At 41.7% G+C, this 26,585-nt stretch overlaps 2 protein-coding genes across 2 annotated transcripts; both read right to left on the minus strand.

Annotated features, from left to right (window-relative positions):
- Positions 1-236: 236 nt before the first annotated feature.
- On the minus strand, positions 237-4,865 carry LOC308351736 (uncharacterized protein C11orf42; the record flags this gene model as incomplete). The annotated part of the gene is made up of 3 exons (XM_080817642.1): positions 237-367; positions 641-1,439; positions 4,794-4,865. The coding sequence occupies 3 exons, from the start codon at positions 4,863-4,865 to the stop codon at positions 237-239; spliced, it is 1,002 nt and encodes a 333-aa protein (XP_080673768.1).
- A 4,905-nt stretch (positions 4,866-9,770) lies between these two features.
- Positions 9,771-10,733, minus strand: OR52W1 (olfactory receptor family 52 subfamily W member 1; the record flags this gene model as incomplete). Its single annotated transcript, XM_080817719.1, has 1 exon — positions 9,771-10,733. The coding sequence occupies one exon, from the start codon at positions 10,731-10,733 to the stop codon at positions 9,771-9,773; it is 963 nt and encodes a 320-aa protein (XP_080673845.1).
- Positions 10,734-26,585: the final 15,852 nt, after the last annotated feature.

Genomic DNA, 26,585 nt, shown 5'->3' on the forward strand with positions numbered 1-26,585 from the left:
ACTTTGTCTCTCGTGAGGACATTGGTGCCAAGGTTTCAAGTTGTTTCTTATGTCCTTAATGGGTGAGGGGGTCATGGAGCCTAGGGGAAAAAGTAGGGACTCTCCTCCGGCCCCCAGAAGGAAGAAGCAGCGTGGGTCCAGGATGGTTTTGGGCAGCAGCAGCTGATGTTTATTGGGGACTGGTATCCCTATGCCAGATCTTGGGGGCCTCGCCCCCTGCATTTCTCGCTTCAGCTTCATTCGTCGCTGTCGAACTCTGAGGACAGACCCTGCAGCAGGGGCAGGGACATGGAGTGCCGGTCGGGGTCCCCGGGGCCCCCACCCTGGACTCCTGGTGGGGGGCTGCGGGGGCTGAAGAGCCAGTTCTCTGCCAGGGTTGGGGATAGTCACAGCTTGACTCATGCCCTGGTTTTTCTGCCTCCCTGATCCCTCCCTGGCCCTCTATTCTGTGCCCACCCATTCACCAGGACCATGCTTCCACCTTATTGCCCCTGGCTCCCTCACTCCATCCCCTGTCACTGGGATCCAGTGTGGAGTTAGGGGTGCCCCACACATTGCTGGGCACACACTCCTATATTCCCCATGCCCTCCCCTCTTTACCCAATCCCATCCCTTTCAGCTTCATAACACCTAGCAGTACCTGACAACATCTGGGGCCCCCTGCGGAAGAGGTTTCGGCCCTTGTAGGAGAATCTGATGGGTCTGCCCTCCGGCCCTTCCTGAGGAGGTGGTGTAGGTGGGCCTGGGACAGGTGGGAGCACATCAGCAGCTTCAGGGGTATTGGCAGTGGCTGATGTGAGGGCCAGAGGTGGCATGATGCCGAGGTTGGGTCTGACCCAGTTGGCACCATGGGGCAGTGGATCTTTGGTCAGAGGCTTCTGTGGTCCCAGCACTCCTTTGGGCTGCAGTGAAAACTTGAGGCAGGAGAAGGCAACAGGCAGTGACCGTTGTAACCGGAGCAGCTGGGGCTCACGGGCTGTAGGTAATAGCCCCAGCTGCAGCCAGGAACAGGAGAAGACCTGGTAGATGACATAGATGCTGTGGGTGCTTCGGAGCCAGGGAAGATTTTGCTGTAGGCTCACCTGCCCTGGTGGCAGCAGCAGGAAGGCCACCTTCTTGCGCAGGCCACCCATGTGCAGGCGGATCCGGCAGGGCTGCCCTTCCAACAGTCGCATTTCTTCATAGGCTATCTCTGCTCGGCCATTTGGTGAGTATTCCCGAGTGCAGTGGGCAAAGGCACCCTCGGACCCTGCCTGCTCCAGGAGGTTTGGTAGTGGCCCCACCGGTTGTAGTGCCCGCCGACCCTGCCGACCCGGTAAAGCCAGGCGGGTGTGGGCTGGGCGGGACTGCTTCACTAGCACACCCAGTAGGTCATAGCAGGCTGCATCCGACAGGAAAGGTACTGCCACTACATTGGGCCCAAAGCGCTCCTCGATAACCTGCAGATGGCCAGTTTACAGGTCAGTGACTGAGTTAGGGTCAGGAGTTACCTGGTAGCCTACTCTAGATTGACCCTCCCATTGTTCACTGTGCAATTACATTTCCACAACGTGCTTCCTGCTTATTTCCTAGTTCTGTCTAGTTCTGTCTACTATTTGCCAGACCCTGCTGGATACTGGGAATACATAAAAGCATAAAACTTTGACCTCGTCTTATCATAGCTCAGTCTAATGGAGGAGACGAAGATGTAGACAGTAGTCAGCTAAGTAAAATAATAGAGAGCCAGGTGTGGAGGAGACCAGAAGTGACTTAACAGCTTTTGTCTTTGATAGAAGGGGATCAGAGGATTTCTAGTTTCTAGGTGGTAATACTTGAATTTTGAAGGAATTAGGTAGGAGGATGGTCAATTCAGGGAAAGGATACAGCCATTTAAAAAACTGGAACTTAGAAACTAAGAAGGGCACTTTCAGGAACACACTATTTCATACTACTTAAATATAGGGTCTGAAGAGGGACAGACACACAGGAACTAGACTATGAAAGATCTTGAGTGTGCTAAGTAACAGAAATTTGATCCTGAGGGCAATGGAAAGCCATTTGAAGGGCTCTGGGTGAGAGGGACAGGATCAGAGAGGTGCTTTAGAAAGTTAATTTTGAACAGCAAGACAAAATAAGGAGAGAGAAATATCAGTTAAGAGTATCGTATTACTGCAGGCAAAACATGGTGAGGCTTTCTAAACTAAATGAATGGGGGAACTAAAATAATGGGGGAAGATCTTTGGGTTATAGAATTAGTAGAACTTAGTTAAGGAGTGTGGGAAAAGGAGTCGTGAAGGATTAGTCTTAGATGATTGGTTAGGTGGTTGATGTCATTCACTACAATGGGCACACAGAAATAGGTTTGGAATGACCATTCTTCAACATCTTCTGCCCTGGCTACAAGGAGTACTTTTTTTAGGGATTTGAGGCCTCATCTTTGTAATGCAGGTCCCAATACGCTTTTAGGGATTCTAATTCCTCTTGGTTTTGTTCTTCTTGTCTTGGCTTTTTGGTTTGGCAATCCAGTTCTGGGAAGTTTAACTTCATGACTACCTGGGAAACCTTGTAAAATCCTCTCTAATAATTGTATGTAGGAATGGTATCGACTCATCAAAGATATTGCTGGCTGAGACTTCTGGCTCTGTGTTCTGCTAGGGAGTATGTAAAATTCCCTTTTTGGGTCCCTTTCCTGTTTGTTCTACTCCTCTTCCTCAGCCCTCAATTCCCACACATCTGTCTCCCTGCTGCTGGCATTGCCCACCTTGCTGGTCTTCTGGTAGAATTCATCAGTGATCCCTTAAGGCCAGTCTGGTTTTTTTGCTACATAGAGCTGTTTTAGAAGTGTGGCTGCATAGCATAAGAGGAGGGTAGTTAACTGATGGAGTTGTGTCTGCACTTAAAACAAGCTGAAGAAGCTTGAAGACTACTGTCTCTTGTCACCTAGCCAAGGAAATAAATGGCGCTCTTTCTCAATGTGCATGGAAGAATTTCCCATCATTCCTCTCCTGTGCTTCATTGACACACGGAATACTTTCCTTCTGGTGGGGGCATCAGGCTGAAGAACAGGGCTCTAAGAAAGTCCCTTTGGATTTCCCAGGGGTGACAGCAGAGCACTGGTGGGTTGGCATTTTGTATAGAATGCTCTGTCCCATGACCAAGAAAGCATAGTCACCAAGTATAACTTCAGAATCCTACCCTTGTTGCTCCTTTGGTCCCTAGGTTCCTATACAAATAAGGCAAATAGGAGTGTTCCTAGGAGGTAACTCTCTAATGGGATTTTGACAAATACCTGGTTCTTATGGTCCACGTGTCTGCTAAGAGGTGACTCACTAATTTACCTGGAGGCTTTTTCCCAGAATATAGACATGAATTTGCCTTGGGGTGGGTGGGTTATCAGACCTTCTTTCTTACCCTTCAGGCCCCCAGTGGTTATCCTAAGGTAGGGAAAATAAAATTTCTATGCTAGGGTGACTATTCTAGGTAGAGTCACCATTTGAGACCAGTACCTGTTGTTCCCATTGTAGTTTTGTTTCTGGGTAAAAGTTCTGTGGAATACAGAGCCCTGCAAATTTAGATCTCCCAGGGGCAGCTTGGGAAAGTGAGGGTGGAAGACTCTTTTCCTGGATGTACCTTGGCTGGTTTGAGCTGAATGAGGAGATTTTTGAGCCATGTTTTGGTTAGCTCTGTGTATTACAAAGTACTCAATAAACTCTCAGCAGTTCTGGAGAGAGGAAACCGGATCACTCAGGTGTCCTGCTCCTTGAATTTGCCACATACCACCAGTGATTTATCCTGAATCATTACCTTGCCTTTTCTGACAGTTTTCCATTTGAATAGGGAAATTTTCTAATGCTGAGAGATAGTGTAGCTTTCCACTAGTTGATGATCATATTTACTTTCATTCTAATGAAATGCTTGATCTTGTCCAGACCAACCTTTTACATTGCTGAAGCCAGGTACTTTGGGAGGCCTTGACTCTCCTATTTCTACGTCCCTGGGAAGCTGACCTTCGTGGTGAGCTGCTGCTCCATTTCAGATGGGAGCCCCATGCTATTAAGGCTGCTTTGAGTCTGGCAGGTGCTACTTTAAGATGGTTGTTTTAAAATTGGTGGGCTGCCTTCTACGAGCGCTTGAAATTCACTGTCCTTCAGATCACATAACTGGAACCTGATCCCCAAATTCTCCAAATACAGCAATTGTAGCCATCTGGATTTGATGAGATTTGTTGGGTACCTGCAGCTAGATACAACTGATCTCTGCCAGCTCCTGAAAATCCACATATTTTGCTCAAAACCCAAATTTCCCATTCTGTAGAAGCTAAAGGTGAAGGAGGTATCTGTGAAGAGATTGAAGTTCCTTTAGAAAGTTTAAAGGGCCCTTTGTGATTGGCCCCTGGACGTCTTTGACCTCATTTTCACTACTGCTCATTTGAATTCTGCTCTAAAGGACTATTTGCAGTTCACAAATATGCATTCTTCGTTTTCCTCTTGGCTTTTGCATATGCTGTACCTTTAATTAGGACACTGTTCACTTACCCACCCACCCACCTGCTCATTAACTCATTTAGGTGTTTATTAAGCACCATTTATGAGTCAGGCATTCCTTTTCCCTCTACATGACAATAATATCTACTTGCCTAGCTAGAATGTCACTCTCTCCAGGAGGCCTTCCTGACCTCCTAAGTCCTACCCTGACTTAGCACTTGTTACTGTTCTCATCGATTCCTATTGCCTTTCAAGGAATTGTCTTCCTACTCATAAATTGCTCAGACCCATCTAGGTCACACTTTCTTACTTTCTTTTTAGCCCTCTTACTTTATCCTTGATGAGGGTCCAGGTGGCATCAGCTTCATCCAGTGTCAGCAGGTGGGGGGTACCAACCAACATGGTGGGGTGTGAGAGGGGTTAGGCAGGGCAGTGGCAGTGGCTGCTGCAGGAACCCCAAGCTGCCCAGGGAGGTGAGGCCCCAGGCCTTAGGCTTTGACCTACTACAACATGAGGTCATAGAGGTCCTGTAGATAATGGGGCCTTGGGTGGGGAGAGGACAGTCAATCTACTAGCCTCCCTATGCCCACAGCCCGAGTCCAGGCTCTGGAGTGACTTACCCATTCTCCTCCTTAGGGGAGAAGGATGCAGGTGTGTTTGGGTGGATTTGTATATGTGTGTGCTTGTGTGAGTGCATGTGTGTGTGTATGCTTGTATATCTTGGTCTGAGTTCTTTAAGGAGGTAGAATCAGGCTTCCCCCTTCAGCAGCCTCCTGAAGCAATTTGCTGTGCTGTGTTGTCAGCTGTGGATGACTTCTTTGTGAGGTTAGGTAAGGGTCCTGAAGGACATGGGAGAAGTATAAAACAGGACTGAGACTGAGAAGCAGTAATTCTCAACATCGGTCATACTTTGGAATTACCTGGGAGCTTTTAAAACTATAGATACCTGGATCCTACCCCGAGGGATTCTGATTTAATTGGTCTGGAGTATGCCTAGGCATCAGGATTTCTAAAAGCTCCTCAGGCAGTTCTGATGTGCAGCCTAACTTGAAACACATTATTAATGAGTGGGTTACAATTGCAACGAAAACCAGGTGTGTGTGTAGGAGGGTGCCATATGAGTGGTGGCAGTGTGGAGGATAAGAATCTAATTGGGTAATGTTGCCTTAGTAACTGGAGAGGACTTTTAGGAAGCCAGAATTACCCAGGTTAATTTGAGGAAATTTTTTTTTCATGTACCACTCCCTGACCTAGGCTGATCTGTGTGTAGCTGGCTCTCTCCTACTGCAGCCCTAATCTATGTGTGATTTCCCTTTGTGTCTCTGTTCAGAGATCTCAACCTGGTATTTGCTGGAGAACAGTGTTTTTTCCTTGGGGAAGAGCCACTCTGTGGAGTCTTTCTAGTAGCTTCCACTCTTCCTCTTCTCTGTCTAATGAGTCTTCTCTTGAGTCCCTCTGGAGAGTCTCCTGTATTTTAGGAAGACCACTTCTGTATGGGGAGCATCCTTTCCTATCCTGGCCTAGCATGTAGGGCTGTCCCATGAAGTTGGCCATCGTTTGAGCTGGCTGAGGTGGTATGAGTATGAGGCACAAGGAATGGTCCTACATGATGTAACTGGCCTCAGGGGAGGGTAAGTCTCTCTAGACAGAGCTAATGGTGTGGGTGCTAGGTGTTAAAGCAAAGATTTGACAGTGGGCATGGCATTGCTCCAGGAGAGGAACTGAAATCAGATATTTGTTGAAGTCCTGTGTGCTAGGGGCTGTGCCAAACACTTTGAATCCATTATCCTAGTTGATCCTTTTAGTAACTTCTTGAAGTAGGTACTATTATTTCCTCATTTTACAAGTGAATTAACAGGCTCAGAGAGGTTAAGTAGATTAGTGCAAGGGATACAGTGAGTTAATGGCAGTCTGGGATTCAAATCCAAGTCGGCCTGATTCCAGCTTTTTTAAACTAAAATTTGAATGGTAGTTCGTTTTGGTGAAGGAAGAAATTGCTATATCCCTTCTGTTCTCCTGAGTGTATGGTGGGAGGGTGCCTGCTCAGTGGATGTGCAAAGTCATTTAGTGAAAAGGAAGCAGGAAGGATAAGAGAACTGCAATAGCCAAACCAGAAACCCCAAGCTTCTTGTCAGGGCAGGCAAAACCAAATTTCTTCCTCTAGTGCCCTCCTAGCCCTACACCAGGAGAGGTCATCTGGTGCAGTATGGTTGGCACTTCTGTTCCCTCCAGAAAGGAATCCTAAATGAGGTAGATAGCAGAGAGACATACACCAGGACAAGGGACACAGACATGGGGCAAAACAGACAGTGCAAGAAGGCAGAAATGCAGAGGTACAGATATGAAAGTTACTGATAAACATGGGCAGGGGATGATGTACATCCATATCCTAAGGGGATTCCAGAATGAAAAGGGGGTGGATAGGGTAGGGACAGGGATGATGGGCTGTTTGTGAAATGTGAAGAGGATCTCTTTTTCAGATTTTCATAGAGGGGATTAAGAGAGGGAAATTGGGTATAGATGAACTCCTCAGGTAGAAGCCCATATCGTCATCTCTTTTGCTGATGATCATGATTCTTTAAGCTCCCTGCATTCCACATTGCCCTACCCTGACATTAAGTGAGACTGTCTTTCCCTTTGGCTCATAGAGTCCGAGGATTGAAAGTTGCTGAAGGAAAACAGATGACAACTGAGTTCTGGATGGAGTTGATGAGCCTAAGGGCTGGGCTGTTTGGGCCATAGCCTGCTCATTGGGTTGCCTCCAGTGTGGTACATTCTGGGGTTTCTGTGGACAGATCATCTGCAACATATCCGAGTGGTGACGGGACTGAAGAACATGAGAGGAGCAAAACAGGCAGGGGCCGTTATTTAGGGAACATGGGATTCTCTGCAAGAACCTCCAGGGTACTATAGAATAGTGTTGATAGAACTTTTGGAGGGATAAAGAGCCCTAACAAGTCTCTTCACTTCTCTTAGGCTACAGGGATAACTGTACAAGGCCCTAATCCCTTATTTGAAGCCTTTAGGGATAGATGTGTTTTGGATGTCAGAATTTTAGAAAGGGAAAATAGTGCCTTTATCCTATATAAAGGAGTACCCCAGAGAGGTTTAGGGCAGTGCCCTATAATCGAACACATCAATATTTCTGAACCTAAATGTATGAATATTCACACCAAGTGAGATAAATAAATACTGTAAATATCATTGTGATGTTTCAGGTTAGGTTTTGGACCAAAGTTATAACAAAAAAATATTGTTTCTTCAGAGATTTTTTTATTTTGGAACTGTGGATAAGGGATTATAGGATTACTCTCAGGTTGTTGTGAGGAGTAAGGGAGTGCTGGTAGTCTTCTAAACACATAACATGGTAGGTGTGTGATCTCAATCCAAAACAAAATAACTAATGTCCAAGAGGGTGGAATTTGGCTTGAAGAAAGAAGGTTCTTGCAGTGGGCAATGCACAACTTTGGAATCAGCTGCCTTGGGGAGCTGTGCACAACCAGGGAATGAAGGTGCCTTAGACTAGAGGTTTCCTGTGGTGGGAAGGTGACAGAATTCATTGCTTATGAGCATTGACTGCATAGGATTTCCCTTTTCATGTACCAGAGGGGAAAGGCAAAAAATGTGCGTGTGTGTATGTGTGACCCAGGACGTCACATACACATTTCTTTATAATAATGTTGTAATAAATATCTTACTGCATACATCTTTGTTTATATCTCTAATTATTTTGTTAGGATAGATTTATTAAAGAGGAATCCCTAAGAGAATATGGACATCTTAAAGACTCATGACCAATTAGGACTGGGATTTTGTCACAATTATCCACAAAATCGTTGCCTGAGGAGTTTTTTTTAACTCAGCCTCATGAAAAAGATTAGTCTTGAGAATGAGTGAGCCCATACTCAAGAACAACTGTAGATCTCCTCAGTGTGACAACTCCTTTGAAAATCATGCAGAACTTCTGCACTATCTCTTCAGCTCCTTGTTAATGAGGACCTGGTAAAACATCACGTGGCCCTGGAGAGAATATCACCTGCGTTTTCAGATCTGCAGCGTCCTCTGCTGTGTGGTGTCCCATGGCGTTTGGTAAAGCTATCTGCTGAGTGGTCAGCCCTGCAGTTGCCTTTAGGTCTTCATGGCTGACCAGTACCTGCGGTTATCATAGTTTTCCCGGAGAGCTTGGGTCTGCCTGTGCAGCCTGTAGCTTTCTCCAACCTTATAATGGTGAATCCCTGCCTTTTGCCTGAAATTATATTCATTCTTGGCTGGTGTGAAAGATCTTTTGCACAGTGTCCCTTCCAGTGTAGAGTCTTAACTGAAAGTCAGTCACCTGTTGGGCAATACCATGACACTTCCTTTGTAATACCTCTATTCTCTGCTAGCCACAGCGGTACAAAATACTCCTATTCATGTTGCACCAACATCATGTACATCTAGTGATGTTGACCAGGAAAATGGGGGTGCTGATGTGGATTTTATTTGGGAATTCAATGTTCTTGACTGAGGATGCAGAAAGAGCAAACTGGTAAGAAACCACAGTGACTGGACTTCAGACAAGCAGGTGAAGTGGTTATTTCCCAGGATATCAAAATTTCTTTCAGTTGGACCTCTGATCCCTATGGCTGTAGGCCCAGGGAGAGAAGTTCTAGCAATTAATTCTTGAGATACTGACAGGAGAGTGGGGATAGTAATTACACAAGACCAAGAGGATTTTCTGGACTGGGAATGGTAAAGATCAATATGCTGGCCAAATTTGGGACCCCCATCTGGGCACATTATCCAGATTCTCAATGTGGGGAATAAGCCTGTAACTTTCCCTAAGGAGAGGCTGAAAATAGAATCTGGCTCCAGAAGTGGAGAGGGTTGTGATCTCAGGCAAGGACCCAAACACTTGCCTCCTGAGGCAGCGTCACTCTTCCCAGACCCCTAGGTCTAGCATCTGTAGAGGAGCTTTTGTGTGGAAACATGGGGAGACTTAGGTAAAAATGATGGTGGCAGGAAGAGGAGAGTCTTCATTAAGTTAAATCTTGTATACTATGAACCATGGTAATTCCTGATCTTATTTTCCTACATAGTAACATGTAGCCCCCTGCCTCCTGCCTCCCGAGCAAGATACATGGATAGGCCAAAGCCTGCGTATGCTAGTGATTATGCAGAGTAGAGACTTCATAGCAAATGTTTGTTCAGTGGTTATCATAGTCTTTTGTAGACAGTGGGACAAAGCTGACATAATTCACACCTCCAGGCCCTAGACTCTCTTCTGTATGTCCCCTCTCCTCCACCAGCAGACTCCACTGTTTTCTCTTACAACTGGCTTTTCCTGATGGTGAAGATTTCCAGGAGCTGGTCCCTGATTTGCTTGGTGCGGACCCCGTAAATTAGTGGGTTGAGGGCAGGTGGCAGCAGCAAATAGATATTAGAGAGAAGAATGTGCACAGGCTTTGGGACTGTGTGACGACCAAAGCGATGTGTGAGGTAAGAGAAGAGTCCAGGTACATAGAAGGCCAGAATGACACAGATGTGGGAACTACATGTGCCAAAGGCCTTGGTCCGGGCCTCCCTGGTAGGCAGCCGCAGTATAGCATGGGCAATGAGCCCGTAAGAGGCAGTGATGCCCAGGATATCTATACCTGACACGGCCAGTGAAAGTGCCAGCCCGTACAAATTGTTGGCCCGCGTGTTGCCCACCACCAACTCTACCACTGCCATGTGCGCACAGTATGCATGGCCAATGGTCTTAGCTCGGAAGTGCTCAAATCGTGCCACAAGCAGAGGGAAAGGCACAACAATAGCCACAGCTTTCAGTGCCAGTGCCAGTGCTGCATAGCCTACACGGGTTTTGGTGACTAGGAGAGGGTAATGCAGTGGACGCCCTACTGCCACAGCACGATCATAGGCCATGGCCAACAGCACACCAGATTCCACAGCAGTCAGTGCATGGACAAAGAACATCTGGGCCAGGCAGGCACCGTATGGCACAGGCCGGGGCCCAAGCCACAGCACAGCAAGCAACCCCGGGGCTATAGATGTAGCTAAGCCCAGGTCTGTAGCTGCCAGTGTGGCCAGGAGTAGAAACATGGGCTGCTGCAGTGTGGAATCTATCTGCACCAATGCCAGCAGTGTTCCATTGCCCAGCAAGGCCAGCAAATACATGGGCCCAAAGACCAGTGTCAACCAGGCCTGGGCACCCCCTAGCCCTGGAATGCCAGTCAGTATGAAGAAGGTCGGGCGTGGGAAGGTGGAGTTGGGATGTGGACCTTCTGCCATCCTGTGGGGGGTAAGGCTTTAGGGTTCATGGGGGCATGACTCCTGATAGGGAAGAGACAGAGGGAGAGATTTTGGAGGGAGTCACAGTGGCACAGACCCATCCATGGGGTACGTGTAGAGGTAGTGCGGGGTTGGCGGATCACAGGCTTATAACCTTTGGTTAAGGTTTTTGGATGGATAATCAAGGTCACTACCCCAGCTTGAGTGGGAGAATCCTTTATGCCTGAAAGCCCATGAGTGTTGTAGGGGGAGAAATGGGGAGACACTGGTATTGAGAAAGGAGAGCCTCCCTGTTGCAGGGGCCGCTATAGCTGGAGGTCACCTGAGAGCTGGGGCTGAGATGCATGTTTTCTCCCTCAGGATCCAAAGTAGAGTCCGTCTCAGTCTCTGTAAGGTGGGGGAAAGCCAGAGCTGGTTGGGGATCAGGCCCCAGGCTGTACTGTCCTCGAATGTATATCCTTAGGCAGAGCTCCTGGGCCTCAGCTTCCTCAGCTCCACACTGGGGGTGGACGCATGATTGTAGTGTTGTCCAGCTTTAACATTCCGGGCATCAACCCTCAGAGAAGACGAGCAGAGAGAAAAGGAGAAACAGGAGGAGGAAGACTGGACCTGCAGTGAAGCTGGAAGCCTGATGGGACAGGAGAAAACTTGCTGGGTTTTGAACACCAGGTAGAGAGTTGAAGTTGGGCCTGGGAAGGAACAGAGAAAGAGAGACGGTAGCAAAAAAGGAAACTTCTCTGTCTCCCTTCCTTCTTCACGATCCAGAAAGGAGTCCCACCAAAGTCTTAATACTGGGGTGCCAGAAGGATTGGAAGTGCCAGAGGGGGAGGAAAGGGTATGCAACCCAGAGTAGCAGACATACATGGAAGAAACATCTCTGATGTTGGAGGAGGCAGGGTGAGTAGAACCGATTCTACCCAGAATCTCACTCACAGCAGAAGATCAGTAAACATTAAATGGATAAATGAATGAGGAAAGCACCAGCAGAAGACTTGACTGGAGAAAGATCCTGAGTGCTGTGTGTTGGCAGCTTTTCTTCACTTTGATGAATGCCTATGGGGCCCTTTATGAGGCTGTTCTACCTGCTTCCCTCCGGGCCCATACCCCTCCCACCTGTGCCACATTAACTCTTCCCTGTGCTGCCTCCTTGCCCAGTGTGATAGCATGGTAACTCAGGAAGTAGAGTAAGGAGACAGAGAGGGGGACAAGGAGAGTAGGATGGGACTGAAGAGATCTGGGAAAGAGGAACACTTCCTCTGGGGGGTCTTGGCTGACTCCCTGAGGTCTGGAGAGAAGACCTTGCTATACTCTTGAATAGCATCGGTTCCCCTCTATTGTAATTACTTCTCTCTCTTCTCTTTCTCTGTCTCTCTCCCTCCCCACCTCTAGCAGTGCTTCTTATTAGCCAGTATCTCCACTGCTCATCACAGTGCCGGGCATGCGTTTGTTTATGAGTAACTACTTATTGCTTATAATTGTGTGACAGTACTGCTGGCCAGACAGCATTTGCTGACTAACAGAGGCTCCAACAGTTTTAGGAGCCTTAGGTATCTATGCAGATGAGAAAGAAAGTTACTCACCATCACCAAAGTCCACTGGGTACGATTCTGCTCTAATGACACATACCCTAAAAATCACCACAGCATGCAAGATAGTGTAATAAAAATGGGGCTTGTGGGAAAGGTGGCAGTAGGGGATATTCAAAAACTTCGTCAGTGACACACTTAAAAAAAAGGATAGCACCTCAATAAAAATGGTGGCACTGTTTTATACGTTAACTGGTCAGAGTGCATAAATACACCAATAAATATGACACGTTACCTTGAAAAAGACTTGGAGTTTTCCTTGTGGAAGCGTTAAAGGCAGCTGGTGAATAATTGAGAAACGGTAGAAGGGGAGACCACGGCTGTCCTCTCTTATCTGCAGTATCCCTTCTGCAGTTCCAATCACCCGCTGCCCTCAACTACTGTGGGGAAGCAGATGATCCTCTTTCTGACGAATTGTCAGAAGGTCAATCATAGCCTAAACGCTACATCACAATGCTGCGTCATTCCCCTCTGCATCCTCACGTAGGCATTTTACCCTCTCACATCGTCCCAGGAAGCAGGGTGAGTACAATGCGGTAAGGTATTTTGAGAGAGAGACCGTGTTCACATAACTTTTATTACAGCATATTGTTACAATTATTCTTATTACCAGTTACGGTTAGGCTCTTGCTATGCCCAATTAATATATTATACTTTATCATAGGCATGTATGTATAGGAAGACACAGTATGGGCATACCTCTTTTGATTGCGTTTCACAGATCATGCATTTTTTATAATTTTTTTACAAAACCCTGCTTCTAGCAAGCCCGTTGCTGCCATTTTCCCAACAGCACTTGTTCACTTCGTGTCTGTGTCCCATTTTGGTAAATCTCGCCGTAATTAAAACTTTCTCATTATTATTATATTTGTTATGTTGCTCTGTGATCAGTGATTACAACTCACTGAAAGCTTAAGTGATAGTTAGCATTAGCAATCAGATTTTCAAATATTTATTTATTTATTTATTTTAGAGAGAGACTGCTCTTGCTGGGGGAGGGGCGGTGGGGGGCTGGGGAGAGGGAGAGAATCTCAAGCAGACTCCCTCCTGGGCTCAGAGCTGGACATGGGGGCTTGATCTTGTGACCCCGAGATCATGACCTGAGCCCAAATCAAGAGTCAGATGCATAACTGACTGAGGCACCCAGGCGTGCCTAGCAATAGTTTTTATTTATTTATTTTATTATCTTAATTAAATTGAATTTATTTATGTATTTTATATTCATAACGTATTTATTGAGATGTAATTCACACACCACAAAATTCACCTGGGCAAGGTATACAAATCAGTGTTTTTAGCATATGCATAGAGTTGAACAACCACCACCCTGTCCTAATTTTAGAACATTTCCATTACTTCAGCCCTTTCTCCCTCTGTCCAAAATAAAGCCCTGTATTTATCAGCAGTCACTCCCTTTCTCCCATCCCCTGGAAGACAATAAGCTACTTTCTCTCTATATAAATTTACCTCTATGTATAAATTTACATTTATACACTTCGTGTAAATGGAATAATACAATATATGACCTTTTGTGTCTCTTTCACTTAGCATAGTGTTTTCAGGTTCATTCATGATGTGGCATGTCTCAATACTTCATTACTTTTTACTGTGGGATACTCTTCCACTTTATGGGTATACCACCTTTGATTTATCCATTCATCATTTGATAGACATTTGGATGGTTTTCATTCTTTTGACCATTATAAATAATATTGCTAAACATTCATGTAGAAGTTTTTATGTGGACATTCATTTTCAGTTCTTGTGAGTACGTACTTAGGAGTAGAACTGCTGGGTCGTATGTTAAACTTTATGTTCCTTTGAGGAGACGCTGAGTTACTTTTCTTTCTTTTTTTTAAATTTAATTTTATTTTTTCAGTGTTCCAAGATTCATTGTTTATGTATTTTTTAAAGATTTTATTTATTTATTTGACAGATAGCACAAGTAGGCAGAACAGTAGGCAGAGGGAGAGGGAGAAGCAGGTTCTCTGCAGAGCAGGGAGCCTGACGTAGGGCTCTATCCCAGGACCCTGGGATCATGACCTGAGCCAAAGGCAGCCGCTTAACTGACTGAGCCACCCAGGCACCCCACTAGCAATAGTTTTTAAATTACACTACTCACATGTCTTTTTTAGACAAAATGGAATTGCACACTTAATAGGCTACAGTATTGTGTAAACATAACCTTGACATGCACCGGGAAACAAAAATTCATTTGACTTGCTTTATTGCTCTATTTGCATTATTGCAGTGGTCCGGAACTGAATCGGCAGTATCTCTGAGATGTGGCTGTGTACTTAGGGTTTGGTACTATCCGAGGTTTAAGTCATCCACTGGGGCCTTGGAATGTATAACTTGGAGACAGCAGGGGACTACCGTAATCTGAAGTTGGGAGGAATGTTGTAAACCAGATATGGATGATGTGGTTTATAACCTAAGTGGTGACAGATGTTGCAGGTGTGTATGCATGTTGGGTTATCCTTTGCTGCTGTGTTCAGCAGTTTTGAATGCAGTTTTGTGCATTCACCTAGTTCCTGGCAGAGGGAATCGTACATAAGAGAACATGAAATTCTCATTATACTCAGTACTCCAGTATGTCAATTCGTTGGAACAAATTTGGTCTTTCAAAACCAACTTTATAGCGATCTAATTGAATCTTGGTTGTACCTGGCCCTGTACCATATGGGCGGATACAACGGCTACAACAAGACCCTGCTGCCCTCAAGGAGCTCACTGTCTAGTGGACATAGTGATGCAAACAGTTATTGGAAAGTTACTTAGTAATTGCATTAATTCAGGTTAGTACCTATATGGAGGGAGCACAAAGAAAGGAGGCTTCCCTCTTCCTGGGGTGTCAAGGAATTCTCTGAATTGTAGTAATGGCTACATATGCAGGTACTGCCCTAAGTCCTGTTCTAACCACATGCATTTCAGTAGGTACAATGATTTCCCCCAAGGCACAAACTTGTCCAAGGTCAGTTAGTAAATAGCAGTTAGATACTAACTGGATCTGGCCCTAGCATTCTTGCTCTTAGCCACTGCTTTAAACATTTCTGCTGAGATTTAGCACATGAATAGGAGTTTTCTAGGGTATTTAGGCCAGAAAGATCTGTACCTGGTAAGAGAAGTTCAGGTTGTCCTAGGATTGCTGAAGAAGGAAAGGAACACTTGGGAGCTGAGGGCAGAGTGGAGAACCGTGAGGGGGATAACGCCCTTGAGTGACATTACATTCAAACAGCCTCAAGAGAACACTAATGGGACTTTTGGCTGACATATGCCTGTCCTGGGCACTAACTGTACAAAAGATTGTTCATAAGATAAATCACAGATCCTTGAAGCCCAACACAATTGAAGTTGTTAAGTTCCCACAAATTTTCTATATTCTGTGTTGCTCACTAGCTATTAATCCAGGATGTATTGGGGGATATTGTTGATTTTGTCTCTAGAAAAGTTCCTTTGTTGATCCCTTAGGCCCCAGTCCAACATTAGAGAAGCTTTCTGATTACATTTGGGGTCACCTGGCTGGTCTTTCCCTGAGACATTGGCCATTGGAGGAGTGGATCTGACATTACACCTGTGACCTTATGGGGCTGTATGCCCAGAGTCTGCTCCCCAGAGGTGGATGCCAGCCCTGTAGGGGGATAATGATAGAGTGGGAGGAGGAGGAGGGGCTCATTGGACCTCTCATTTGACTGGTATAAGAGGATAAAGGGGCTCTGGGAATTGACCCTGAATTTCTTACTTCTTTGACTAATGCAGCTACCACTAACATTTACTATAGAATAGGGTTTTCAGATATCAGCTTGTGTCCATGTAGGCCTGTTCTGATTTTCTGCCTATGACTGACCAGTGAGCAACATCATGTAGCAGTAAGTTACCCAGTTATACAATAGATTACAGATCAGAAAATCTTGGGGCCTAATGATGCCACTCAACACCAGATCCTCTTCTAGAAACCTCTTAAGGCAAACTCTCAGTTGGTCAAGTCTCAATTCCCTGGTGCATATGAGACCCCTCTCTGACCACTGGTACCACAATAGTGCAGGCTTCACTTTCCCCCAGTTTCTGGAGGGATAGAGAGACTCTATAAGCCCAAGGTAAGATGGTGGCACTCCATATCTGTGGAGATGTGGATGACATGAAACAACCACACCACTCTGTTTTCTAGGTCTTCTAGCTTCACTTCCTTCCTCCATCCAGTCCTTCCATGAGAATATCTTTAATAATCCATGAAGCTCTGGGGGTACTTGGGGACCCCAATACCTAGGATAGTGGATATTCTGGCACTAAGGTTGTAAACTTGTGAAGGGAACTGTTCTCCCTATTATAATAGGATCTGGTAGAAATCAGGTTCTGGTAGGGGTATGTAATAGCTCAGATCTAGTTTTTATCAATTGTCCTGTAATATTGTCTGCTGTCCTTATCCATTTTCCCTTCCTCTGCAGTGGGGTCAGTCCTTTGGATTAACTCTACCTTTGACCATAGTTAGTGGTGACTCTAGTGTTCTCTTGCATGCTGAGGTCACAGTTCCTGTCCTTGTCTTCCAGGTGACACTGTAAGACAGGAAAATTGGGTTATGATGCTGAACACCCCCTACCCCATGCTTTAATTTGTCCAATCATTCTTTTCCTTCAATATGAGGCATGGAAGAGGCATTTTTAAAGTCTCTCTGACCAGTATTGGCTAAGGAGACCAGTGCTGGGTATTCTTCCAAAGACTTTCCTCGCAGAAGATGAGTAGTTCCCTCTAAAGGTTCTCTAGCATTTATAAGGGGACTTTGGAACTGACTGTGTTTGTTGGGGCCATCGTTCAAGAAATTAATTCCCTAAAGTTATGTTCTGAGGTAATAGGTAGCTCCTTCATCTTTTCCACCATTACCTCCTTTCCTCTAAGCTCATATTGCATGGCTGAAACTCTTACAACCGAGAAAGTACTAATGTCATCCATGCAATCCAGCAAACATTATTAAGAACTCATTACATGCCAAACACAGTACTATGAATGGGGAAACAGACTCTCTTATTACGTTCACACAGCCATGGAGGCCCACTTCCTTGAGAGCTTGTGTATCTGTTTCCTTTCATCCTAACTGGCTTATGTCCCACTGTATACCCCACAAACTTATCCTAGAACATTGCAGCAGTCTCACAACAGATGCGCTTGTTTCTAAGAAACTTCATTGTGTTTTCTTTTTTCATTACACTTTTATTTGAAAAGTGGGTAATATATATAAAAGTACAAAGAGTAACAAATGCACATGTTATCAAGACATCTAGAACTGATCATTATTACCATTTTGTCCCACTTGCTTTCAGTTCTTTTTTTTTTTTTTTAAAGATTTTATTTATTTATTTGACAAAGATCACAGGTAGGCAGAGAGAGAGGAAGAAGGGAAGCAGGCTCCCTGATGAGCAGAGAGCCCGATTCGGGGCTTGATTCCAGGATCCTGGGATCACGACCCGAGCCGAAGGCAGAGGCTTTAACCCACTGAGCCACCCAGGCGCCACTCAGTTCCTTTTTAATCAAGGCAATAAAAGTTAAAGATAAAATTAAAGTCTCTTTTACCTCCTATAGTGTTTCATTCTACCTTAGAGGCAGTAATTATCATGAATTTTGTGTATCTTTCTAATTCAGTTTTTACTGCTTTTGCTAGTTGGTGCTTTTAGAACTTTATATAAATTATTTCCTACTGTATACAGGAAATTATGTTTTGAGTTCTCTTTATGCAGATATATAGATCTTTATCATTCCTGTACATTTCTATATAGTTTTACAGCTTGTGATTATGCCAAATATTTATTTACTGGTGGACTTATTGTTTCTGGCTATTTTGCTATGCATACTGCTATTTAATATTTTTGTCCATGCCTCCTCTTTCACATGTATAAAAATTTCTCTAGACTGTATGTCTAGAAGTGGAATTTCTGGGTCATGAGATATGCATATTTTCCTCTTTAGCAGATTTTATCAAATTGTTCTTCAAAATAGATGTTCCAACTCGTATTCCCACTAGCAGTTTATGAAAGATCCTGTTTTTTAACATCCTAGACATTTTATATTATCAGACTCTTACCTTTTTGTGAATCTGGCTACTTAGAAATCTTAGCTCATCATTTTAATTTATATTTTTAATATATTTACTGGCCATTTGTATTTCTCCTTCTATAAATTGTCTGATTATTTCTTTTGCCCATTTTTCTGTTCAGTTGTCTCTCCCCCCATATTATTTTGTACACTTTCTCTGTATATTCTAGATATTAATCCTTTGTTTTACATTGGAAATATAGCCTTCTAGTCTGTTAATTAATTTCTAATTTTGTTTATGGTGTCACTTGTCTATACAGAAAATTTGAATTATTTTATTTTATTTTATTTTTTTAAAAGATTTTATTTATTCATTGGACAGAGAGAGAGAGAGATCACAAGTAGGCAGAGCAGCAGGCGGCGGGGTGAGGGGGCAGCAGGCTCCCTGCTGAGCAGAGAGCTTGATGTGGGGCTCAATTCCAGGACCCTGAGATCATGACCTGAGCCGAAGGCAGAGGCTTAACCCACTGAGCCACTCAGGTGCCCCTGTTTTTTTTTTTTTTTTTTAAGATTTTTTCTTTTTAAATTTTTTGACACAGAAAGATCACAAGTAGGCAGAGAGGCAGGCGGTTGGGGGGGGGCAGGCTCCCTGCCGAGCAGCGATCACCAGGCAGGGCTTGCTCCCAGGACCCCGAGATCATGACCTGAGCTGAAGGCAGAGGCCCAACCCACTGAGCCATCCAGGCACCCCAAATTTGAATTTTAATAAAAAGCACATATAGGCCATGTACTTTTGTGTATTATTTAGTAAGTTCTTTCCTACCCTGAGATTGTAAAGTTATAAATTTTATGGTGTTTAGATTTTTTAATGTTTAGTTCTTTTAATCCATCTGAAATTTATTTTTGTGTGTATGACATGAGACCAGGATCTAGTTTTATTTCTTTGTTTTTCTTAAAAGGAAACTTGGTTCTTCCAGTACTTTTCTGCAATGATATACAATTATTACATACTAAATTCCTATATATAATAGATTTGACCTAGGCTATATCTTTATTCCTTTAATGTTATTTGCTAATTCCTCACCAATATTAACTACTGTAATTATCTTTATATCTGTCAGGCAAGTCACTCTTTCTTATTTTTCTCTGTGTGTGTGTTTCCAGAAACATCTTGGCTTTTTTTGTGCCTTTATTCTTTTTTTTTTTTTTTGTGCCTTTATTCTTTTACATGATTATTAGAATAACTTTCCTGAGTTCCATGAAAAATCCTATGGGATCTTAATTGGGAATGAATTTAGTTTATAGATTAATTTAGGAGCATTAATATCCTTCTAATATGGAATATTTTCATTCATAATATATTGTATCTTATCATTTATTCAAATATCCTTGTATCTTATTCAATAAAATTTAAAGATTTCTCCATGATAATGATGCATATCTTTGAAAATTTATTCTGTTTCTTATAGTTTTAAAAACCAATTTATTGGGGTAAATGCACCTGTATTAAGTGTTTAATTTGATGAGTTTAGACAAATGTATACACTCATATAAGCACCATCCCAATCAAGAAATATAACAGTTTTATCATCCCAAAATGTTCCCTTGCTACTCTTTGCAGTTGATTCCCTATACCCCTGGTCTCAGCCCCAGCCTCAGGCAGCTAACTTTCTGTTCTTATAATTTAATTTTACTTTTAATAGAATTTTATATAAATGGAATTATATAGTATATACTACTTTTTGTATGGTTCCTGTCACTTAACATGTTTTTGGGAGTCATCCATTTTGTTGAAGTTATCATTAGCTTATTCCATTTTATAGGTGAATAGGTGAATAGGTGAATTCCTTTTATAGGTGAATAGTTGTATGAATATTCCACAATTATTTATCCATTATTCCTTTGACAGACATTTCAATTTTCTTCATTTTTAACTGTTATTCATATAATGACAAAATGATAATAACAATATAATATAGTGAACCTTTTCCTACAAATCTTTGTGTAGAAATATTTTCATTTCTCTTGGGTAAACACTTAGGAATGGTATTGATTCATCATGTGATAAGTGTATGTTTAACTTTATAAGAAACTAAGAAATGATTTTCCAAAGTAGTTGTACTATTTTGCACTCCCAAAAACATTGTATGAGATTTCTAGTTATTCTACACCCCTGCCAAGTTTTGGTATTGTCTCCCAAGTTGTGACTTATTGAACACTTAGCGTGAGTCAGGCACTGGACTGAGCACTCTGCATGTATCATCTCATTCAATATAATGTCCCTTTGAGGTAGGTACTATCATTATTTCCATTTAACAAATAAACTAACTGAGATGTGGATAGTTGACTTCTGATCACAAAACACCAAATGAGTCTGGATTTGGATCCAGCTCAGTGTGAGTCCAAAATGGATTCCTTTAGTGAGTATATAGTATCAGGGTTATGTTGGCTTCAAACAACTACACCAGGCTGGCTTCCATCTTTTTACAATAGGTAATTTCATTTCTCCTTAGCCTGCATTTCTCCTTCCTTGCCTAGACCAATGCACCAATTCAAGTTGAAAGACGTGCCACCTTGCTTTGCCTAAAATCTGTAGGTAAAGAAGAGAGCTTTTCTCCTAACCTCTAAGTTTACTTGAATCTTCTTGCATCCACCCAAATCAGTGCCCTCTTTTTTCATTACAGCTTCTGTGCATGCTCTTTCTGCCCCTCCTCTGTAGTTGCCATTGTGCATTTTATGTCACACAGTTCTTTCCCCAAAGTTCTGTGGCTGGACCCTCCAGCTTCCCTAAAGGCGCACTCAATGTTCCGTAACTCCCTGGCCAGCATCCCTTCTTGTCTTCCTTCCCTTGTGCACTGAAAGCATGTAAAACACCCCGTAGAAGTTGCTACTCTGTAAGTGTGTCACTGGCCTGGGCTCGGGATTCATTGCAAATGTCAGTTTTGTCTCAGTTTTCACATCACTCAAATCTGCCTCCTCTGTGTGAACAGTACTAGTGCCACTTTCTGTATTTGACAGTCACTTTGTGTTTGTGTTCCTAGCCCATCTTTCTCCCTTTCTGTGTGGAGGGAGAAATGCCATAGACTTGTCTTGTACTCTAGGGAGTCTGCGTATGGACTGTCTCTTGAGTCTGATGAATATGTTGTCACAGAGTTCTCTTCCTCATTCTCATTGCTTCTTGTGCTTAGTCTGTCATCACTGAACCCTCGGCTTTCTTCTCACCTTTGGATCTTGCCACCACTTCCTTGCACATAAGAGGTGCATTTGTCTCATTTTGCAAACTTACCATTTGAATATCAATGGGCTAAAAGCATCCTACAGTCATATTCATACATTCATATCTTTGACTTTCATTGTATTGGGTTTGCCTTTTTCCGAAAATCTAAAAATATTTTAAAAATATCTTTTCTTAATTGTCTCTTAAATCCTCAAATTTCACAGGTGCTTACTGTAACCAGAATTATAAAGATGTATAAAGAAAAAATTAAATAATCTCTCTTCATCTTGTCCTCTTTCCAACCCCTGATCTACTCCTAAGTAATTTTTGTTAACATCCTGCATTCTTTTATAGTTTTCTCCATGCTCATAGGTACTTAAATAAACTCTTAGATTTTTAGTTTTTAATTTTTATAATTTTCAGATCAAATAGTATATTTTATGTATGTTTTGTTTATTGTATATTTTTATAATACATAAATATGTATATTTTGTATAATTTTCTTTTGTTCATTTGACAGATGTTTGTTGGAACATTTACTTCTGTCAAGTACTACCTTTAGGTACTATTAATAGTAATATTATTATTACTATGTTATTATTAGTAGTAAAATATTATATGTTTTTCAGGTCAATATGTATAGCACTAATGTATCCTTTTAAACAGCTGTATATGCACATAGACAAACACAGAACACATTTTTTATTTTGAGATAATTATGCATTCATATGCAGGTGTAAGAAACTATACTGAGAAATCCTGTGTAACATTTATTCAGTTTCCCTCAGTAGCAACAAATTGCAAAACTATAACGCAATATCACAATAAGGAAGTTGACAATAATACAGTCAAGATACATAACAATTTCATTACCACTAAGATCCCTTTTTTTGCCCTTTTACAATCACACCTACTTCCTTCCCGCCTTCCTACATCCCCTTCTATAACTCATAGCAACTGATTACCTCATCTCCATTTCTATGCTTTGTCATCTAAACAATGTTATATAAATGGTATCCTACAATATATAACCTTTTGGGATTGATTTTTGACTTAGCATAATTCCCTCGATATTGTTGTATGAATCAGTAGTCCATTTCTGTTTTTTGCTGAATGATATTTCATGGTGTGGATGTACCAATGTTTATTGAACCAATCATTGTTGAAGGACATCTGGGATGTTTCCAGTTTTTGGCCATTACTGATAAGGTTTCTATGAACAATCATGTATGAGTTTTTGTGTAAACATAAATTTTTATTTGTCTGGGATAATGCCCAAGAGTTCAATTGCTGGGTCATATGGTAACTGGATAATTCTATAAGAAACTGCCAGACTGTTTTCCAGAGAGGATGTTCCATTTATATTCCTACCAACAATACATGAGTGATTCAGTTTTTCTCATTTTTGTCAGCATTTGGTGTTGTCACTATTTTGTATTTTTAGCTGTTCTAAGAGGTGGGTATTGAATATCTCATCACGGTCTTAATTTGTATGTCCTTCATGGCTACTGATGTTAGACACGTTTTTTTGTGCTTGTGCGCCATCTGTATATCCTTTTCAGTGAAATGTCTCTTCCTGTCTTTTGCCAATTTTGAATTGGATTGTTATTTTTACTGTTAAGTTTTGAGAGTTCTTCGTAAATTCTAGATACCACTCTTTTGTTAAACATGTGGTTGCAGATATTTTTCTCCCAGTCTGTAGTTTGTCTTTTCATCTCTTTTCATATGGTCTTTTGAAGAGCAAATTTTAAATTTTTGACAAAGGCCAACTTGCTTTTTCCCCCTTATGGACTGAGCTTTTGATGTCAACTCTAAGAACTCTGCCGAGATCTAGATTCCTAAGATTTTCCCCCATAGTTCTCCCTAGGAGTTGTTATATTTTTTATGTTTTTTAACTTGCCTATGATTCATTTTGAGTTAAATTTTGTATAAGATATGAAATTTAGGTGGAGTTACTTTTTTTTTTTTGCATAAGGATATATATTTGCTCCAGCATCATTTGGTGAAAAGGCTATTCTACGGAATTGCTTTTTCACTTTTGTGAAAACTCAGTTGGGCGTATTTGTGTGGGTCTTTTCCTTCTGGGTTCATTCTTCTGGTCTTTTGATCTATGTGTCTATTCCTCTGCCAGTTACCACCCTGTTTGATTACTACTATATTATAGTAGACCTTAATAATGGCTAGAGTAATTTTTCCTACTTTATTTCTCCTTTTTGTCAAGACTGTTTTAACTATTCTAGATTCTGTATCTTTCTGTGTAAATTTAGAATAATTTTTTATGTCTACAAGGAGATCCTGGATAAGATTTTGATAGGAATTTCATCAAAATTTATAGACCAATTTGGGGAGAATTGTCAGCTTTAATGTATCTTCCAATCCATGAACACAGTATGTATCTCCATTTATTTACATATTCTTCTTTTTTTTTTAAAAAGTATTTTGTAATATTCTGCATATAGATCTTATACATACTTTAAGTTTACCTATTTCATTTTCTTTGGAGTGATTATAAATTGAATTTTTTTATTTTTATTTTTTATTTTATTATTTATTTATTTATTTATTTAAAATATTTTATTTAGTTGACAGAGATCACAAGTAGGCAGAGAGGCAGGCAGAGAGAGGAGGAAGCAGGCTCCCTGCTGAGCAGAGAGCCCGACGTGGGGCTCGATCCCAGGACCCTGGGATCACAAACTGAGCCGAAGGCAGAGGCTTAACCCACTGAGCCACCTAGGCACCCCTGTATTTTTTTAAACCGGTTTTCTGAGGTATGGTTGACATATAAAAAGTGGTACATATTTAATGTATACAACCTGATGAGTTTGGGTATAAGTATACACCCGTGAAGCTGTCACCACCATCAAGATTATAGACATATCATTTTCCTTCCATAGTGTTCTCTTGTCCCTTTTATTATTATTATTTGTGTGTGTGTGTGTGTGTGTGTTAATAATACTTAATATAGGATTTACACTTTTAGCAAATTTGAGGTACATAGGACAGGATGATTAGCTATAGGCACTATGCTGAATGGTAGATATATAGAAATTATTTATCTGCATGACTGAAACTTTGTAATCTTTGACCATTACCTCCGCATTTCCCCCACCCCAGCCTTTGCAACCACCATTTTATACACTTAATCTATGAGTTTGACTACTCTAGATTCCACATATGAGTGACAGTGTACAGTGTTTGTCTTTCTGTATCTGGCTTATTTCACATAGTATAATGTCCATTCATGTTGTTGCAAAAGCAGGATTTCCTTTCTTTTTAAGGCTGAATAGTATTCTACTGTATATTTATACTACATTTTCTTTATCTATTCAACCATGGATGAACATTTAGGTTATATCCACATCTTGGCTATTGTGAATAATATTGTAACAAATATGGGAGTGTAGCCATCTCTTCAAGACTCTGGTTTGGATAAGTATCTAGAAGTGGGATTGCTGGATCACATGGTAGTTCTATTTTTTATTTTATTTGGAGCCTTCATATAGTTTTCATAATGGTTACACCAACTTATATTCTGACCAACAGTGTACCATGATTCTCTTCACATTATTGCCATACTAGTTATCTATTGTTTTTTAAATGCTGTCTGTCTTAACAGGTGTGAAGTGATATCTCATTGTGATTTTGATTTGCATTTCTCTGATGATTAGTGATGTTGAAAACCTTTTTTCACACACCTGTTGGCTATTTATGTGTCTTCTTTTGTGCTTTGTATGTATGTGTGTGTCTGTCTTTTTAAAAGATTTTATTATTTATTTATCTGAGAGAGAGAGAGAGAGAGAGAGAAATCAGGAGTGCAGGGGAGGGGCAGGGAGGACGGAGAAGCAGATGCCCTGCTGAGCAAGGAGTCTGATGCGGGGCTCTATTCCAAAATCCAGAGATTATGACCTGAGCTAAAGGCAGATGCTCAACTGACTGAGCCACCCAGGTTCCTCTGTGTGTGTCTTTTTTAGAGACATGTCTATTCAGGTCCATTGCCCATTTGTTATTTAAGCTGATTCTTTTCTTGCTGTCAACTGTATGCATTCCTTATATATTTTGAGTACCAACCTTTCATCAGTTATATGGTTTGCAAATATTTTCTCCCATTCCATAGATCGCTTTTTCATTGTTTTGATTGTTTCCTTTGCTGTACAGAAGCTTTTAAGTTTGATGTAATCCAATTTCTTATTTTTTGCATTTATTGACTGTGTTTTTGGTGTCATATCCAAAAAATCATTGCTAAAACCAATATCAAGGAGATTTCCCCCTATGTTTTCTTCTAGAAGCTTGTAGTTTCAAGTCTTACATTTAAATCTTTAATCTGCATTGACTTGATTTTGTGTATTATGTAAGATAAAAGTCCAAGTTCATTCTTTGCATCTGGCTATCCAGTTTTCCCAATACCAGTCACTGAAGTTCTTTTCTCAGTTTGGATTCTTGGCATCCTTGTGGTAGATTAGTTGACTGTATAAGTATGGGTTTATTTCTAGGGTCTCTATTCTGTTCCATTGGTATATGGGTCTGTTTTTATGTCAGTACCATACTGTTTGATTATTATAGAGTTGTAATATAATTTGAAACAATTGGAATACCTCCAGCATTGGTCTTGCTCAGGATTGCTTTGGCTCTTTATGGTAGTATGGATATTTTAAAATATTAATTCTTCCAATCAATGAAGATGGTATATCTTTCCATTTATTTATCTTCTTCATTTTTTAAAATCAGTATTTAATGGTTTTTAGTGCATAGATTTTTTTTTACCTCCTTAGTTAAATTTACTATTAAGTAGTTAATTCTTTTTGATGCAACTACAAAATAGTATTTTTTTCTTAGTTTCTTTTCTGGGTAGTTCACTATTAGTACATACAAATGCAACTGATTTTTGTATGTCGATTTTGTATCCTGAAACTTTACTGAGTCCCTTTATTATTTTTATCATTTTTATCACATCATATCATTTTATCATATTTTTTGGTGGAGTCTTTAAAATTTTTATCTGTAATATCATGTCTTCTGCAAACAGAT

Source organism: Martes martes (genome assembly GCF_963455335.1).
Source record: "Martes martes genome assembly, chromosome: 10".
Taxonomy (NCBI): domain Eukaryota; kingdom Metazoa; phylum Chordata; class Mammalia; order Carnivora; family Mustelidae; genus Martes; species Martes martes.